At 39.9% G+C, this 19,814-nt stretch overlaps 1 protein-coding gene across 5 annotated transcripts in view; it reads right to left on the reverse strand.

Annotated features, from left to right (window-relative positions):
• The window catches only part of Sgcd (sarcoglycan, delta (dystrophin-associated glycoprotein)), a 1,018,375-nt gene that overhangs the window by 155,544 nt on the left and 843,017 nt on the right, over window positions 1-19,814 (reverse strand). For all 5 annotated transcript variants that reach the window (XM_006533307.4, XM_006533306.4, NM_011891.5 and 2 more), the window contains one exon: window positions 5,978-6,065. In XM_006533307.4, coding sequence (XP_006533370.1) covers window positions 5,978-6,065 — 88 coding nt within the window. The remainder of the gene's footprint in view (window positions 1-5,977; window positions 6,066-19,814) is intronic.

Below are 19,814 nucleotides of genomic sequence, written 5' to 3' on the forward strand. Positions count from 1 at the left end.
ACTTTTGTTTCAGGTGACTTCCAAAAGTTGGTTTACACAAAAGCATCTGAGTAGCCAGGGGTAAGGTCATCCTTATTTGAATCCAGGTCTGATTAAATAGAGTCTATCTTTTGGTCTAGAAATATTTGCAGGTAAAGTCAACAATATCTTCCCAAGGAACCCAGTTAGATTCCAACATTGATTTTTGTTTGTTTCCTTTTAGGAAAATTTCAAGAGACCATTGTTTAAAATAAATAGCTATGAGAGGACCAATGGGAACATACCTTCAGAGGGGAGAGGATAGCCATTGCAGGAGTCAAGAAAGCATGTCACAGACAAACACTGGCATAGGAACAGAACCTACAGTAAGGACTTGCTGTGGGATCTAAGGTCAATTCTGGCTATTTAGGGGATGAAGGTCAGGCATTAAGAAAGCAAGATTTAGATCAAGTATTTTCAGGGTGTGGAAGTAATTTTGCGATTGGCTATCTCAATAACTCTTACCTAAAAGTAGGAAAGAGCTGTGCAAAATGCCAATAATAGTGTGGAGTAAACAGTAGGCAATGATTTCACCTGATGGGGATGTCTGTGTGTGTGTGTGTGTGTGTGTGTGTGTGTGTTTCAGGTGGGGTGCCTTGTGATCTGGAGAAAGCTGACACTTTTGTCTATGGTTAGAGATGGTTAGAGATTTGTGTGTGTGTGTATGTGTGTGTGTGTGTGTGTGTTTGTGTGTGAATGCATGTGCACTTATATATTCATGCACAAATGTTTGCATATATATTTTTATATTCTCCCTGTCTGTATGTATGTGTTTTGATGGCTCCATCCATTATGGTCCCTTAAGGGATGTTTTATGAAATTACTTAAGTTTATGTAGAGGCCTGGATATTAGAGCCAGACCAGCTCCTTCTATATCTGGGATGACTTTTTTTTTCCCCACAAGTATAGGACTTAGAGACAAAAGCCCACTCTCTCTTATTGGCAATGTGCTTGTAAGCAATTTATCTTTCTGTTTTTGTGTATGCAAAACTATTACCATCTCCTCTGTGGACCTCAAAGAAAGGCTTCAAGGATCAAATGATGTCAAGTGTATAAAAACAAGACAAAAAATAAAAACAAAACAAAACAAAATCTTCTGAGCTGAAAAAAATGCTGTGATCTGTAGTGATTGCTCTGGTGGGTAGTGTGGTCACCTTTGTCCACGCCATCAGGATTCTTCTACTGAGATGATTACACGGTATTGAGCATTATTAATAATGTGTGTCTCTTCATATAGTTTGGTCATTCACTTACTCACAACCATTTAGCAGACCTCCTCCTCCCCTGTCAGAGCATTCATATTTACCCTCTAACATGAAAAATGTGTGTAGGAAAGGTTCTTTCATGAGCCAGAGACTGAAGCAACAGAGATCATACAGAATCTAGAAGCACTGTGAGCCCTGGAAAAGCTCTTGTCTGGTTGCACAGAAAGAAAACAAGCATTGTGAGCCTAGGGCCTCCTCAAGGTCACTGTGGGAATCTGAGAGTGGAATCCCACTCTCACAGTGCTATATGGAACACAAAGCATATCTGCCTATTTACAAAGGTGAAGAGAGCTGGAGTCAATACACTCAGAACATCAAGGAGATAGCACTTCTGAGGAAGAGGAAATGTAGATGTCAGTGACAAAGAACCCAAGGAAATCTTGAAGAACAGCAATGTGCAAAAGATTTAGTGTAGGTGTTCCCATGAAAGTTAAGATGTAGCTATCTAATTGATGCCAGTAAAATTTTGAGTGAAATCTATATTGTTCATCAATTCTAGAAGGATAACTGTTTGATGGGAAGAAAACTAGAGATGAAGAGACAATGTGCTAATAATAAATGAATGAACAACCTCAGATAGACATGGGGCCAGGGCAGTTTGCCCATGTTAGACCTAGTCATGTGGAAGGACGACAGTGGGAGACAAATGCTTAAGCTCCGCATCCATGAACCTGGCAAGACTGTTAGAGTTGGCTCCAGGTTTTCTGGGTATAGTCTGAGCTCACTCTGGAGCCTTGAACAGTGTGTGAGACTTATCAGGGGGTTATCCTGAAAGAGACCACGGCAATTGGAGCATACAAAGCACAATTAAGTCATCTTCCTTTTCAGAGAACCACAAAATACAAAAGAGAATTCAAGGGCCAGAACCATTTGCAAACATAAAACACAGCAAAACAAAGATTTAGCCAAAACCCTCATAGTGAATATTGGCTAGTTGAAGCAGACAGCTTTGTCCATGGTTGGCTTTACCTAGGATGCCAAACTTCCCAAGGCATGGCTGGAATCTTTAAACATGCCCCTAAAGTGAAATGCTGGTGAACTTGGAGTCTATCCTGGAAGCCCCTCAATAAATCTATAGCTCTTTTGGGTCTAGAAAAATATGACTTCTGAGGTTAAACTCGTCTTCAGTTAGTACTTTCTATGGGTGGCAGACTATGTGTGAAGTGACTCTTCAGTCTCTTCTCCCCAATTGGGAGGAGAAAGCAAAACCACAAGTTGGAGGTATTGTGGCCACCAGGAATTTGGAGACAGGAAAGGCCTGGTGCTTATTATCCCAGTTTCTCCTTTGGTACTAGGACTCTTTTTCCCCCCTTAAAGCTGTTCTCCTTATAGGGTTCAGGGCTCCCAAAATGGACTGTACTTAGATACTCAGTCAGCAACACTATGAGTGGAAATGAATCAGTCGCCTGGCTTTAGTTCTACCTCTGAAAGTAATGCCTCATGCAAAAAAGATGACCTAAACTTGGAACATCAGGCTTTCTGGTGGACTTTTGAGATATTTCCAAGGCAAACAAACATGAGAGCTTTGGAATCCTTGGGATTTCATTGCTTGGGAGACATGCAATATTTCCTTTGTAGAATTGCATGTCCCATATAATAAGAATTAGAAGGCATTATGTTTAACCTTTTGTCCTCAGCATTAATTTTTCTTGCACCTCATTTTAAGAGTCAGGATTGCTGTCTTCCAGCTCCTAAGAGGCACTAATTTAGGAATGGGAGATCAAAAGACAAAGACTATTGGAAAGCGAGAGAAGAAAGAGTGCAGGAGAGAGGAGATGGGAAGAGGAGGAGACCAGAGGATCCAGGGTGTAGGGGAAGAGAGAGGGGGAAGGTAATGAAGAGGAAGAGTGGTAAGAAGTGAGTAAGGGAAAGGGAAATAAGGAGGAAGAACAACATGGAGAATAGATGGATCAAGGAAAGAAGAGAGGGGGAATGAAAGAAAGAGGAGGGGAAGGTGGATATGGAGAGGGGGAGGGGAGGTTTGAAGGAAAAGGAAGATGACGAGAGAAAAGAGAGAAAAGGGAGGAAGGTTCTCTTTAGTGGAGTAATGGTCATTCTCAGCTTTGTCAAAACTCTCTTTCAAGTAAATCAAATCTCCCACAAATGAAAACTCATCAACACTCTAGCTAAGTTCCTTTTGAGCCTTGAGATCTGGGAGTTGGATGTCGAATTTATCTCCCTCCTGGAGGCAGTTCTCACACATGCCGCTTAAATCACTGCTTACTGGGGCTGTTTAGTTAATTATTTAGCACTGGTGATTGGAGGCCAGATGTTACACAAACAAAGCCTATCGTCCAGATGCTTGCTGTAACTGTGTTTGTGGATCACTGTTGGGCAGCGTTTCCACAGACCCAGGAGCTTCTCAGCTGTGTATGACCAGTCCACTTCAGGGCTACGTACTCCTGACACCCAAATGCAGCTTTGTTCAGGGAAGGGAAACAGGGCTCTGCGTGCAAAGGCACCTGCTTCCCGGGGACTTGGTTATTAGTAGGGCCCTGCAAACTCTAGTAACAGTAATGTCTGGAGTGTATTTGGGTTGCTGTTCTCTCAAAATGTCTATCTGGGTGTTTTTCTTTCAGCTCTGAAATCAAATGACATTTTCTTCTGGAGGTCTAACAATGTCATTCAGACCTACAACGTCTCCTTCCTCTGTGGGGTATACAATGCCTCCCTGTCTATCACCTCTTGTAAACATACAGAGGGTGTATTGATTACACGGCTCAACACATGACCTTGTCTAGTACACATACAGAGGGTGTATTGATCACATGGCTCAACACATGACCATGTCTAGGAGTCCCATGCTTACTAGTGGAGCCATTTTTAAGAACAACCAATCCTTGCTTAAACTGTTAGAATGAAAAGCTTAGAACCTGGTGGGTATTACCCACAGCTGTTAGGAACAGATCTTCTGTACTAAGACGAACCACACGTGCACAGCCTGTGGACACATCTGCAGCTTGCAGATGAATTACGATCAAAGACAGCAAGTGTAGCAAGTAGGATGAAGCGATCATTAAAATCCCTTTTACAGGAGCTAGGGAGATGGCTCAGATAATAAAGTTCCTGCTGTGCAAGCATTGAGGACCTGAGTTTGGATGCCCAAGTCCCATGTAAAAAAGCTGGACATGTTAGCTGTGTCTGCAACTGTACTGCTAGAAGGATGGGGAAAAGAGGGGTAGAGGTAATCAAAATTTTCTTATTAATTGGCCAGCTAGTCTAGCCAAAAGATATCCTTTGGCCTCAGTGAGTTATACTGCTCAAAAAATAAGGTGTAGAGTGATGGAGAGAGACAACTGATGTCAACATCTGTCCTTCATACACATATATGGGTACATGTAAATACATACATGGACATATTCATATAATCATTTACTTAAATATACCACACACACACACACACACACACACACACACACACAACATCCTCTGCTCTCCTTAGTTGGATACAGCTGGCCTTTCCTCTCCTGTTGAAAGGGACAGCATGACTATTTGCCCAAATTAAAAATGGCAAGTTCCATCTTAAGGCCTATATAACCCCCAAAGCCATGGACTTTTGGCTCAGATTACAGTACCAGGCATTAAATTCCTTCTTGGTATATCAGCATTGAAGCATAACAGGGTCATGTGATCAATCATGTGATCAAAGTACCTTCTAAATATTTATCTTATGCCCACAGACCCAGACTGCTCTTATGCTTAGCCAGAGAACTTTTTTTTTTTTTTTGTCATGGAAACCCAGTAATGGAGAGATTCATCACTGGTCAAAAAAGTACTAAGGAAAGAGGCTGAGTGCTCAGTCCTAAATGATACACACACACACATGCACACACACACACACACACACACACACACACACATGCACATACATGCACACACATGTATGCACACACACATACATACACACACATGCACACATGCATGAATACACACACATGCACACATGCATGAACACACACACATGCATACACACAAACATGCATGCACACACACACACGCACATACACACACACGCACATACACACACACACACACAGAGACACATATATATAGACATATAGACTATAAGATCAAAGCAGCTCAAATCCCAGCTTCGTTGAAGTAGACAGTCTCCAGGACCCACTCCTTACTAAGGAGCTACCGACAGTGATAGGTGGGGGAGAGAAAATTACTCTTTCTTGAGGATGTGGCCACTAGTATGTTTTTCACAGCCTACTGAATATTCCCATACCTGTGCATGTATGGGCATAGCTAACTGAAATTAGTAGGTTATTAAGATAAAAAGACATTAAGTTGGGAAAGTCTGTGCTGGGGAGAGCTGGAGGGAGGAAATTGAGGGGTATATATGATCACACTTCATTGTATACATGTATGAAATTCTCTAAAATGAACAAAATTTAAGAGTTTTTTTTTTTCCTTGATGGAGGCATCTGGCTCATGTTTAGGGGCCATGAACTACTAAAAGCAGCTTTTCCACAAAATCCAGTGTCATTGTATTTGGTAAATTAAACATGTAAATAGATAAGACAGTATCTTTTGGTAGACTCAGAGGGTACAAGCTGAGTTTTCTTTCTCTACACTGTAAATGGCCAGCTCAGCCTTGTTCAGGTTCATGTGGTATTTCACGGGACAGTAAAATATGCTTTGTCTGGGTGCGGATGGACCAGCCATTTGTCTATTTGTTCTTCTCTTACCTGTCACCAGCTGAGTCAGCACTTTTGTCTGATCATTGAGAATGTTCACTGTCACGTTCCTGGCAGATTTGAAGTATAGGGCATTACCCTGTAATAAGAAAACAGAAGACGATCATAAAGGTGGCAGAATGCTACAATGAAGGAACTGTAATGCTAACTCTCCAAAGGGCTGACCTGCCTACATCCACTCCAGTAGTGACCCGAGTGACGGGCCCCAAAACCTGGACACAGTTCTGAGGCAAAAAGTTCCCTCCAATAATGTCCTTGCTTTAGTCGGTGAACGGATCTGTGTGCTTTTCCTCAGTATTGTTTTATTATAGGTGTCTCCAAGCAATGACTTGGCAAATACCTAAGCAAAATTGAACTTTGCTTCCTGGCCTTCACCAATGCCCTACGTAGTCCTTGAGCTGACCCTGGGCTTGGAATTCAGTAAGAATGTTGCCTATTCAGTGACATTCAGAATTGCCTCTAGTATTGTAAGAGAGAGAGAGAGTGAAAGAAATCAGGCATTACTATATACTACATAAAGTTAGAAATCTCAGGGTAAGCTTAGCAAAGTAAGTTTAGAATTCTTATTATAGTTATGTATGGCAGACTATATTACTTATTAGTAATAAGAAAGTCCGCCCACACAATCACTTAGAATTAATAGCCGAGTTACTCTCATATGCAAGAATTTACAATTACCTAGGAAGAAAGAAGGTTATGGTTTAAGAAGGAAATAGAGTAAATACTTAGAACTATAGATAGCTGAGTTACACCCAGACACAGGAATTTACAATGGCCTAGGGGAAGGTGGACTATACAATAGACTAGAATAGGAACTATGACAAGGGCATGAAGCCCTCGCCCCTGGCTTCTAAGATTAAGCTGACCTTAAGTGGGGCTGCTTTTGATTCCAGTTGTTAACATTGATTTTTATCCCAATTGGTTCCTGTTAGCTTTTTGTATGCCTTCCTCTGTTTTGTGTAAAAGTCACTTATAAGACTGGTGCTGCTTTGAGACAAATTACATCCAGATACAGCACTCCCTTGTGTCCATGTCTGTTTGTCACCCTCCATGCCAAGGGATCGAGGACCCAATTGAGGTCCTTCTACAGCAATGCATCTTTGATTTAGAGGTCCAGTTGTATAGTGATGGGTACACAGTCAACATAGATCTCCTCCAAAGGGTCAGACATCCAAAACTCGCCCTGTCTCTCACATACACACAATTGAATAAGAGCTAGCTGAGCTTTTTTGTATCTTCCTGTGGATAGGAGAGCCTTGGAGCACAGAAGCAACAGTTTCTCCAAAGGAACCATGCAGCTTCCAAAGAGAACATCAGAAAGACAGGATGAATCCCTGCCAGTCAGGCGAAACCTATGTGGAAGGCTGACAGCACATGCATAAAGAACCCAGGAGAGACGACATCCCCAGGTAGATCTCTGCTAGTCCATTTGTCTTTTTCTTATTTCTAGGGCTCTTTTCTTCCAAGTAATCTAGGCTACTGTCTACTGTCCCCTTTATCACACAGGTCCCCATATCCATCTCTCATACTGTGCTACCTGTTCCCTTTAGAATGAAATACAGAAGAGGGGATGGTGGTGATGTACTTTCTCTTGGACAAGCCTGATCTTAAACCTCATGGGATGCATGATCTCTGTCGAAACTGTTAATGTCTGTGCCATCTTGGTATACAGTTAATCTTCAAAAGGACATGCACAAGGAGGCATGGGTGTATGCCAGGAATGTCACCATGGTAGTAATCATTCATATATACATATGATTTCAAGGCTGTTCATTTGGCATTGAATAACCAACTTTAGGGATCCTCCCTTTGGGAGACTTACTTATTGTCCTGCTCCCAGAATTCCTTTGTTGCCTATAGTTTTATGTTTAGAGATGGTTCCCTGTGATTTATTAATTCATATGTGTATGTGTGTGTGCATGTGTGCGCACATGTGGAGGCCAGAGGAAAACTTACACAAGTCAGTTCTCTCCTCTCATCATGCTCATCATGTGGGTTCCAAGGATCAAATTTAGGTGGTTAGGCTGGTGATAGATACTTTTACAATATGAGTCATTTTGCTTGCCTGTTTCTTTTTTACCAATATATCAAAATACTATACTTTAGCATTGATGTTTAAAACAGGCTGGCATCTTGGAAAATGGAATCTTCAGAGTTTAAACAAAGAGCTTCATTCTTGCCCAGTGCTCTTTCTTATGGCCTTCCAGTTTATTTGTAATAGAAAGGCTACCGGGGAAAGGGCATGAGAGGATACACAAAGGGGAAGACTCTCACATGGCAGCTGGGTCCCTGTGAATTTCATTTTGTTCTCTGACTGCTTCTGACTGGAACCAGGAAAATGTCAGCCATGTAAGCATTCCCAAGACCTCTGATGTATCAGAACAAATGAGGAGTTGTAAGACAAGACCATGTGTGACCTCTGTGCTTCTTTGTGTTCCCTGCACTGTCCCACTCACTACTGTTACCCTCAAGCTGACCTGAAGGTGACCTAAAAGGATAAGGAATCCAGGGACTCAGATGGATTGGCGTAAAGCAATCTGCAAACTCATCTGGTAGCCCAGAGCACGGAGTCAGACTGTGGCCAACCAACCTGTCCTTCTGGATGTGGGGTTCAGATTTCAAGGTATGGAAAGGATGCTAAAAACCATCATTTGTGCTAGAATTTGTAACACAGAGAAACTTTGATAGAGAAGAGTTCCTCATACCTCCAGTTCTCTAAAGCAGACTCAAAGAACACAGTGTAATCTTTTCTTGATGTCTTGGGGGTCACTGGCATGAGCATAATTCACTTTATCCTGTCCTCTGGTGACTACAGAATGCAAGAGGCCATTTCGACACCAAGAGGCTCCTTCCTGCTGACATTTAAAATTATTGTATCTGTTTAAAAATATATTATTTATTCTTATATTGAAACAGAACAGGTAAATGTCACATCTGCAAGACTTACAGCAAAAAGCAGCAATTCAGGTCTTTTCATTCCTGCAAGGGCTTTCAATACAGCTGCAGGTTTCCTCAGGGATTATGCACCCGGTAGCCCACCATGTCCTTTTCTGCTATCTCTGGGGCTATTAACTTTAGTTGTTATTCACTTACTTTCTCCAGTGGTATGGGCTCTGCTTAGCTTTGAGTAAAGCACAATTTTTAGTTTGTACTATGATGATGTATGTATTCTTTACAGCTGAGCCAAGGTCTGTATCTACATATCTGTGCCAGTTAGAATGAGAATGGCCCCCACAGGCCAAGTGTTTGAATGTTTAGTCCCCAGTTGGTGGAACTGACTGGGAAGCACTGGGATGCATAGCCTTGCTGTATGAGAAGGTATACAGGCAAGACCTTGATTGAAGCTTTGGCTGGAGCCTGGAAGGGAGTCACACAGACCAGAGGTGATCTGACTTGGTGAGAGGGCAGCTCTTAACTCATTTGCTAGCATGACTTACTCTGGCACTGTACACAGCTGGATGGAAACACAGACAACCAGCTGATATCCAGGATCACAAGGGATATCCTCTGCCCAAGATGTGTTTATCAGAGAAGGAGGAGGTTGGGCTATTGTCCTATACTAAACAGACTTTCAATTAAACCTTCTGATTTTCCCACCTCACTCTTGATTCCAACTTTGTTGGGTATCCCAGAGGCCAGAGATCCTCTGATTTGAAGTATTTTCTAGAAAGTAAAGAAAATGTTTTGTCTTCGAATATGTGAAGGGGAGGAGCTTGTCTTGATGGTTGTTCTAGAGTGGGATCTAAGGACTCATGACTGCCTAACTGGTCTTCTTTATCCAGTCTCCTTTTGGGCTCCTCTCCAGTATGCACAGTGACTTTCTCCACTGGCTTTTAATCTATTTGTATGTCTAGGACATAAGTCACCCTGTTCTACACTCCAACTTCAAAACCTATAAACAACTCACCTACTAAGTCTCACCAGGGCTCTGTTCCATAGGTGGCTCATATCTCTTTTGCTCTTACTGAAAGGCTACAAGCTTTGCCGTCTCAGCTACCTTTTATTACCTACTTAATATAGTTCAGTTGTTACTGATTCTTCTTTGTCTGTTATTGCTTATTCTCTTCTCAATGGCCACAAGACTTCATTCCTTCCTAAGACTTTTTGCAAGAAAACTAGGGTTTGTTCTCATAGCTGTTGGCTTATGTTTGTAGAATTACCTTATACCATGCCCATCTTAGGAGAAAAGTCAGTCAAAATTGTGTGTAAGTAAACAGCAAGCAGTTGCTAGTCTAGATACCAGGAACTTATTTTACATATTCTCTGTATATGAATTAGATACCTGGCTTATGTCAGATCCTATACCAGGCTCTGGAGAATACGAATAACCTTTATTTTTGAGAAGTTCCCAACCCAGGAGGAGACCTAGTGAATGCCAAATAACTATAATAACAATGTGGTATCAATGTAATGGAGACTTGGGCTCTCATGGTAGGAGACACACAGGTTTTAATATTTGCACTGAGTCAAACCCAGATCACTAGCGTCTGTTTTGATAGGATGTAGTAGCCTAGTGTTTCTTATCTGGATAATCCTGTACTGTGGTATATTTTCCTTGCCTGGTGAGGAGCTAGCAATCTGTTCTGAAAATCATATCAGGGAAAACACAAGATAGTACATAAACCACTGGCACACTTCGTGAAGGCTCTCTGAACTGTGTGTGAAGTTCAGAGGAAAAGAAGCAGCTGCTCTCATACTGGGGAGATTCCTCCCAAGGAAAGTCAGGATGTCTTTTTGATTTTTCTTCCTCACACAAAGGCAAGAGGAATCACAGCTGCTTCTGTCTAATGCTAAGTAGGTGTCATGGGATGCTGGCTTCTTGGAACAAAGGTAGAGTGTTATATTCAGGGTGGGACAGATTTGGACTTTAATCATGTCTCCATTCTTCAATAACTATGTGGCTCTGGGTCAAGTACTTCTTTTTGGGCCTCAGCTTCTGTATGTATGAAGTAAGTTTCAAGGCTATGGAATACAGTGAAAGAAACAAAATATGTATAAAACCATTCTGGCACAGTAAAGAAGACAATAGAAAAATACCTTAGAAGAACACCTTGGAGCAGTGGTTCTTAACATTTCTAATGCCATGACCTTTTAATGCAGTTTCTTATGTTGTGGTGACACACAACCATAACATTCTTTCATTCTTACTTCATAACTTTAATTTTGCTACTATTATGAATCGTAATGTAAATATCTGTTATAAAGGATATCCAATATGTGATCATCAAGGGCATCTTCAGCCGCAGGCTGAGAACAACTGCCTTAGAGAAACTGCTGATTCGAACACAGAAGCAAGGAATCTAAAAGCTGAGCCTAGAGCAATACTCATGCCTGAAGGGATATCTTCAAAAACACTATCAAAACCCAAAACACCTTCATAATGGGAGCCTGTCAAAGGGACATGGGGGCACTGAAAAGCACTGACCAAATTAAAACAACACAAGAAATAAAATAAGGTCATACTGGATTATAAACCTGAATGTAGAATAAATATTCATGCTCCTATATAACTATACACAACTGAATGGGTAAGTAAATTGTGAAGAGTGAATTGCAGATAATTTACATAGATGAAACATATTCTTAAAACAGACAGAATTTAATGATTTCTTCGGAGCCAAGAAGACTGATAAACAGGCTGACAGCCAAGTGACCAAGGTCAAGAACATCAACAGCACTAAATCATATTGATAGCAGGTGTCATGGATATACTGTAAGAAAAACAGCATACAAACTCAACAGTGGTACTTTTGCTCGATCCATGACTTCCTCTACTCAGAAGGCAAGTCTCAGTTAAAGCCCATCTCAGAAAATGTCTGACTGGTACTTCTCACAATTCTCAAGGTCACCAAAACAAAATGTCCAAGAAACTGCCAACAACTAGAAAGAGACATGGGAGATGTGGGAACCAGATGCATCAGGATGTTCTTGATGAGATCCTGAAGAGGGATGAGGGACACTGGCCAAGAATTAAGCTGAAGAAAGGAGGGTTTCTAATTAACAACAACCTATCAGCACTGGTTTGGTAATTGTCGCAAGATGTTTTTATTGCTATCAGGTGTGAGTAAAATAGTCTGGCTGTGGAGTAGATAGGAACAGTGAACACTCTTCAGGGCTTTTCTGCAAATGAAGCTAAAAGCAAGTGGGTCTTATATGATTGGCAAGTCCTAACTTCTAGGATTTCTGAAGAGTCCTTGCAGAGACATCTGTCCCTATGCAGGTAAGCACAGTATTATGCTAAAGACAAGTGATTCCATTCTTTGCTTGATTTGTGTTAGAAAATTTCCCTTTACCCAACTTTTTCATAGTATTAGATATACTAGAATTATCTCTGGGAACTCTTATAATTGGTCCCTCATCTGAGCTCCTTTATGGATAATTATTCTTCCCTGGTCAGTTAACAAGAAATCAGGGAGGTCAGAAACTATTGGCTCCTTTGCAGTAGCTATCATTCCATATAGTCTCATAATTAACACTGAAACAATTCAAAATCTTGTTATGTCCTAGAAAAGAAAACAGTACGGTTGCAAACTAGACTCGTCATTGGCTCTTTTCTAAGTGGTTATAAGTAAGTTTTTCTTCTGTATGTCCCAAATGTTTGTGACATCATCATTCTTCAGGAGATACTTTATGGAGATATCACTTAAAAAGCAAATATTTAAAAACAACACTTTCAATTTTGCCCAGGGTATTTTTTATAACTATGCTTAGACAGATTGGTATTGTTTTGCAATGTCTTTCTGGTATTGAATAATGAAGCTATCCTCTGACTCATTTGCTCAAAATAAGCTGGGAAACAGTCAAGTTATCCCAGCCCAGCTCTCTAGTTCAGCTCCTCTGCTATGTGCCCAAATTTGGGTGCATATTAGTTTCTATCATCACTTGCTGCTGACGAACTGTTCTGTTTCAAGAATTCCTTCCAGGCATCATGGCCACATGTCAATGTAACATGGAGACAGCCAGTTCTTCTGGTACCCTGTAAATCCCTGGCATCCATTAGGCTTTCAATAAATGTTTGTTGAATACCTGAATGTGCAAACCAAACTAAGAGTCAACAGAGAGAAACTGTTGTCAATAAATGAAGCAATCAACAGAAGTCTAACAGTAACTGGGTTTTACAAGGCAAGCCATTAAGCACTGAGTAATAAGATTGTTTGAAAATGGGAACATGAGCAATGGGGAGGTAGTAGCATTATAGACATTTATTTAACAAATATTTGTCCACCACCTAATTCATTGCAAGGAACTGTAGGGCTACAAATGATATTTGAGCTGCCTACATTCTGGGTATCCAGAAGCCACAGCACAAATCTTTACCCCAGAGTCTTGATAAGATAAAGATAAAAGAATTCCTGAAAACTCAGGAATATGAAGCACATATGCAATATGTGGTGTCAAGTGACTCATCTTTCCGCCGCTCTGTGTCAATAAATTCTACTAATATCCTCACAGCAACTTTGAGGTTCAAAGTGCTATGCCAAGTGCTAAGCAGGTGGCCTTTGATCCTTGGGAGCTCACAAGTCTACTGGGAGAGGGTAAGTACTAAACTTAGATCTCCATAAATAATAATGCATTTGTAACTTCAGTGTGTGACATGAATGGAGAACTCAGAGGAGATATTGAATTGAGGGCTCATGGAGAGACACAGCTTTACTCAGGCTTTTAGGGGAGGCCTTTTCCTCCATTATTTTTACATACAGAGTATTGTGCGTGTTTCACAAAGACTGTTATTTCAAGTATATCTAATGCTCTGACTATACTCACCCTTTTCTTTAGATTCCTTCCTCTCCCCTGTCCCCAATTGCTAGTCTCTCTTCTATTCTCCTTTGTGATTATATTTGTATGTACACACACACACACATACACACACACACACACACACACACACACACACACACACACACGGTTTTATATAACTATACAAACTTTAACGTTCCAGGAGTGAAAGGAAATATGATTCTCTGGGATTAGACTTCTTTTGTATATTATGATGTTTTCCAGTTGCATTTATTTTCTAGCAAGTGACAGAATTTTTTTTTAATGGCAGAATTGTGCAAGATGCCACATTTTCTTGATCTATTCATCTGTTGATGGGTACCTTCCTAGGATGATCCCATATCTTGGCTACTGTGAACATTGTAGCAATGAATGGATAGATGAGTACTTCTGTGGCCCTTGACCTGTATACCCAATACTGGGATAGTTATATCATTGTAAAACAGGTCTTTTTCAAGAACCTCTATATTTCTTTTCTTTACTTCTTTTTAATTTTTAAGATTAGCAACAGTGTACATGGAATTTTAAAGCAAAGTATGTTTTAGTAGGTTCTCCTGAACCTCTCTTTCCCATCCACTTTGCCCTCAAGGAAAATGCTATCAGTCACCATACTGATTTTCATAGTACCTAGACCAATTTACATTCCAGTTAGTAATATTTAAGAGCACACCTTCTCCTGTATCTTTCCCACGATTTGTTTTTTATTTGTGCAATGCATGAGGTGAAAAGAAATCAATGTAGTTTTAATTTGCATTTTTTTGATTGTTAAAAATACTGAATATTTTTTATTTTGCATACTTATTGCCCATCGACACTTCATCTTTTGAGAATGGCCCATTCATTTTATTATCTCATTTATTGACTGCATTGATTACTATCTTCGTGGTGTTTTAATTACTTTCCTATTGCTGTAACAAAACTCTATAACCAAAGCAACTCATTAACAAGTTATTTAATTGGGCTTATAGTCTCAGAGGTTTAGAGTTCATGGTAGTAGATCAAAGGAACTGCCAAGTGCTCACATCTTGATCTACAACCAGGTTTCAGACAGGCATACTGGGAATGCTGTGCATCTTTTGAAACCAGAAGGTTGGCTCCAGGTAACACATTTCCTTCAAGAAGGCCATACCTTCTAATCCTTCCTGAACAGTTCCACCCACTAGGAACTAAGTTATTTAAGTATATGAGTCTATGGAGGCCATTCTCATTCAAATCAGTAAAAGTGTTTTCCTTTACAGCTCTTTACATATTTTATATATTGATCCTTTGTCAGATGTATAGCCAGTAAGATTTCATCTGCAGGCTTCCTCTTCAATTGATGTGTTTCCTGTGTTATGCGGAACAGATATTTTGAAATCTTGGTATTATTCCTTGAGTTTCTGGAGTCCTTTCTGGCAAGTTTTTTTTTCTATGCCTTTATTTTGGAGTGTATTTCCTGTATTTTTTTCTAAGTTTCAAAGTTTCAGTTCTTACATAAAGGCCTAGGATCAGTTTTGAAATTCTTTCTGTATGGGATGAGGAATAAGGGTCTTGCTTCATGCTTCTATAGAGAACCACCAAGCTTTACTATCTCAATACTATTGGTGAAGACACTGTGCTTTCTCCCTTGTGTATTTTTGATGGTTCTGAAAAATACTGTCAGGGCTTTAGCTCTGTGGAGTTAATTCTGCATTTTCCATTTTATCCCAATCATCTATGTGTCTTTTGTGTGTGTGTGCCAGTAACATGATTTGTTGTTGTTGTTGTTACTATGGCTTGTAGTATGAGTTAAAATCAAAATTGGTTGGCTTTCCAAATAATTTTCTGTATTTCCTGTTATAGGGAAAGAAATTTGGGGATTTCTTTTTGTATTTATGTAAAGAGTGTCATTGGAATTTTGAAGAGGATTACACTAAATCTGCAGAACACTTTTCATAACATAGCCATCTTCACTATAGTAATCTGTCTAATCAATGAATATGAAAGGATATTCTGTTTTCTAATAACTTGAAAATTTTTTCCTTTTTTTTAATAAATTTTCTTAAGAGGTCTTTCATTTTTTTCATCAAGGTTTATTCATAAGATTTTAAAAAGCTATTGTGAACAATCTATCTATCTATCTATCTATCTATCTATCTATCTATCTATCTATCTATGTTTCTATTTAAAGCTTGTTCACTTTGGAAATATAACAAGAGATCTGCAATTTTATATACTGGTTTTGTATTCTACTACTTTGCTAAATGGTGTTGACCTGTTCTTAGGGTTTTCTGGTGGGGGTTTTAGGATTCCTCATGTACAGGACGATATTAAGGGCAAACAGGAGTAATCTGACTTCTTTGTAGGAAAGACCTCTTTGAAGAAGAGAATTTCTGCCATTTAAGTGATGAGTGTGCACTGGGTAGCTAAACCAGAAGGAAAGACTTTTGGTGCATACGTATTGACCCAGAAGTACAAAGGAGCTTTGTATATTTAAGACACAGAGAAAGGTCACTGTGGCAGAAACTCATGATTGAGGGAGATGACAATGTGTTAACATTGCTGCCAGTGCCTGACTAATACAGAAGTGGATGCCCACAGCCATCCATTAGATGGAGCACAGGGTCCCCAATTAAGGAGCTAGAGAAAGTATCCAAGGAGCTGAAGGGGTCTGCAGCCCCATAGGAGGAACAACAATATGAACTAACCAGTACCCCAGAGATCCCTGGGAATAAACCTCCAATCAAAGAAAACACATGGAGGGACTCGTGGCTCTAGCTGCATATGTAGCAGAGGATGGCCTAGTTGGTCATCAATGGGAGGAGAGGCCCTTGGTTCTGTGAAGGGTCTATGTCCCAGTATAGGGGAATGCCAGAGTCAGGAAGCTGGAGTGGGTGGGTTAGGGAGCAGGGGGAGAGGGAAAGCATAGGGGGTTTTGGGAGGGGGAGCTTGGAAAAGGGATAACATTTGAAATGTAAATAAAGAAAATATCTAATTTAAAAAAAAGACCAAAAAAAAGCAAAAAATATTGCCCACACTGCCTCTAATGAACAAGAATATTTAATTTTTGATGTAAGAAAATTCATTTGTTGTTCTTTTATGGATGTTATCTCGGGAATTGTTTAAGAAATTCCCTCCCACTCCTTATGTTTTCTTCATTTAACAACTTAGTTTTATTATTTATGGTGTCTTTATTCTCCCTGTGGTTCACTTCCACATGTAGTTTAAGTAGAAATACAAATGGAAATCATTTCTCTCAACACTATCACCATGTCACCAGTATTTCCCCTTGTAATATGCCACACAATTGTGATCATACATTACTTCCTAAACATACACCAGTGCAAGAGCATCCTACTTTGTTCTATTGCCTACCTCACTAGCATTGTGTTAGCATACTTTTATCTCTGTGGATTGGTGGTTATGTCTAAAATGCTTGTGGGACTATCAAAGTTCTTTTCTCTTACATAGAACATTTGAAAGGTGTTTTTTCAACTTTTGTCCAAAAAATGAAAAATATCTGAAGGGTTTAAAGCAGGAAAGTGATTAGAACCTCACTTTCAAGTAACCATTGTTTTAGTTTTTGTGTTACCAATAACACGTCTCACATGTGGCTACCTATGAAGAAAAATGGTATGTTCTACTCATAACTAGATAGCTTAAGTTCATGGTGTAGCAGTCACACCGGTTTGGGCCACAGATGGAATGGCAGAATTTGGTTGCAGCTGATATGGAGAATGAACATATGCATCTCAAAACAAGAAAAGAAAGACTGGATTTCCATAATTTCCTTTAAGAACATGTCCCTGAGTGACCTAAGGACCCATCTATAGGCTCATCTGGACAAAGCCTTTATATTTAAACTTTTAGGAGACACTATATACAATTGTTGCAAATGTGATCACTCTAGCCAGCTTAAGGGTATCAACCTAATATTGAAAGCCAGGATGGAGACAATTTAGTACCTTGGATGAGAAATGATGGTAGCTTGGCCTGGAGCAGAGTTAGAGGAAGACAATTTTGATACTAATGGAGACTGGTAGTTAGGTTTAGGCAGGGGACTTGGGGAAGAAGCCAAGAACAAATCTTGTATTATGGACACCTGGAACAAAAGTAGCTGTTGACTAACCTACAGGCCATCATAAAGAAAAAGATCTAAAATGTGTGCATAGCACGAGTCTGAGTCTTGGTTGGGAAATGCTAAGAATGAGCCACACAGGGGTCTAGATGATGATGTGGATTGATATTTCTTTCAATCCTGTGACACAGATTTCAAGTCCCACTGTATAGTCAAGCTGGATGCTAAAACCCTCCTTATAGACAAACATAAATATTTTGCCTCCAATGTCAACATTTCACACAAAACATGTTACCATGTCAATTATTCCCTGGTAGTTTAATTTTTCTCTATTTGCTCTCTCTTGGTACCTTTAATAGGGATCTAGGGGTTGGTCAACATACTACAATATAGTGATTGGAGTTAGTATCTGTTTTGTTTTGAATAGGAATGGTCCCCATACTTATGTGTTTAAATGCTTGGCTAAAGAGAGTAGCACTACCTAGAAAATATGGCCTGTTAAATCAGGTGTGGATTTTTTGGAGGAAGTGTCATTGTGGGCACAGCCTTTGAGGTCTCCTATGCTCAAGCTATGCCTAGTGTGGCACCTAGTCTCCTTCTGATGCCTGCAGATCAAGTTGTAGAACTCTCAGCTTCTTCTCTAGCACCATGTCTGGTTTCATGTGTCCAGGTTGCTCATCATGATGATAATGGACTAAACTGAAACTGTAATCTATCCCCAGTTAAGTGTTTTCCTTTATAAGAGTTGCCATAGTCATGGTGTCTGTTCACAAAGATAAAATCCTAATTAAGACAGCATCTCAGCCAAATTTCTCATAGTTTGAAGGTAATGAGCAATTCAAAGAACCTTCACAGGAGGCAAAAACCTGTGTGTGTGTGTGTGTGTGTGTGTGTGTGTGTGTGTGTGTGTGTGTGTGTGTGAAAAAGAGAGAGAGAGACCCAGAGAGAAAGAGAGAGAAAGTTGATCTCAAATTACATATGAAGATCTCTAACAATCAAATCAGAAGCAGATATAAAATTATAAATCAATATCAATTTCTTAGCAGAAGTCCCTGAACTATAGCCAAGTCTATAAAAGAATAGAAGATTGCTATAATTTTCTTCTTTGTTTATAGGGTTAAATAGGAAAGTAAACTGAAGGTCCTTGGGAACTTCCCGTCTCCTCACCATTACCCAAATCTGAAAAACAAACAGACAAAGCAAGTGTGAGCTTGTGACCAGGGCTCTACTCTGCGCAAATGAGGCTGGGCATGGATATTTATAGAACCAAATGATTTAGCCTTAGATGGTAGAGGAGTCCCATGCTGGATTCAGCAGTGACCCATTAATACAATCAACATAATATTAGCAACTGAGCCAGAGCAGTGAACAGGTAGCTAGAGCTATTTACTGAATTTTGAAAGACCAAGGTAACACTTGTGTGACAATCCAGACACTGGTGATATCAGACAGTGGCCAAGGTGGTTCTTAGCAATGTTTAATGCACAAGTCTACACACTCCCAGGTAATACTTCATCTTCACAAAACATAAAATCACACTTTGACTGCCTAAAACCTTCTTTGTGATATTTTCTAGCCTTTTGCAGAGAGCCATGACTAGCCATTCTTATAAATGAAAATTTAAAAAGTAAATGTTTTAAAAGCAAGAAAATCCACGAGATTCAAAACAGTCCCCTTACATTCTTCCTTCTCAGTCTGTGTTAGTGTTTTCCTCATAACTGGGTGCATCAACAGAATTGGTTCCCCTGTGGATTATCTGTATCTTCAGGGTTTATTTGTTTATAGCTTTATATGTACAAGTCATTGCTTACATATCTCTGACATTACCACCTTGGAAAAAGAAGAAGTTGGTGTGTAATCTCAGCATGTAACAGGCCAAAACAGGAGAATCACAGAGTTAAGGCCAACTTGAGCTATGTACCTAGTTCCAGGCAAGATTGGTCTATGTAACAAGACCCTGTGTTACAAGAAACAAACAATAAAACCATAAAGGCTAAGCCAGAATATCTCCAAAAA

This window comes from Mus musculus, chromosome 11 (genome assembly GCF_000001635.26).
Source record: "Mus musculus strain C57BL/6J chromosome 11, GRCm38.p6 C57BL/6J".
Classification (NCBI taxonomy): Eukaryota; Metazoa; Chordata; class Mammalia; order Rodentia; family Muridae; genus Mus; species Mus musculus.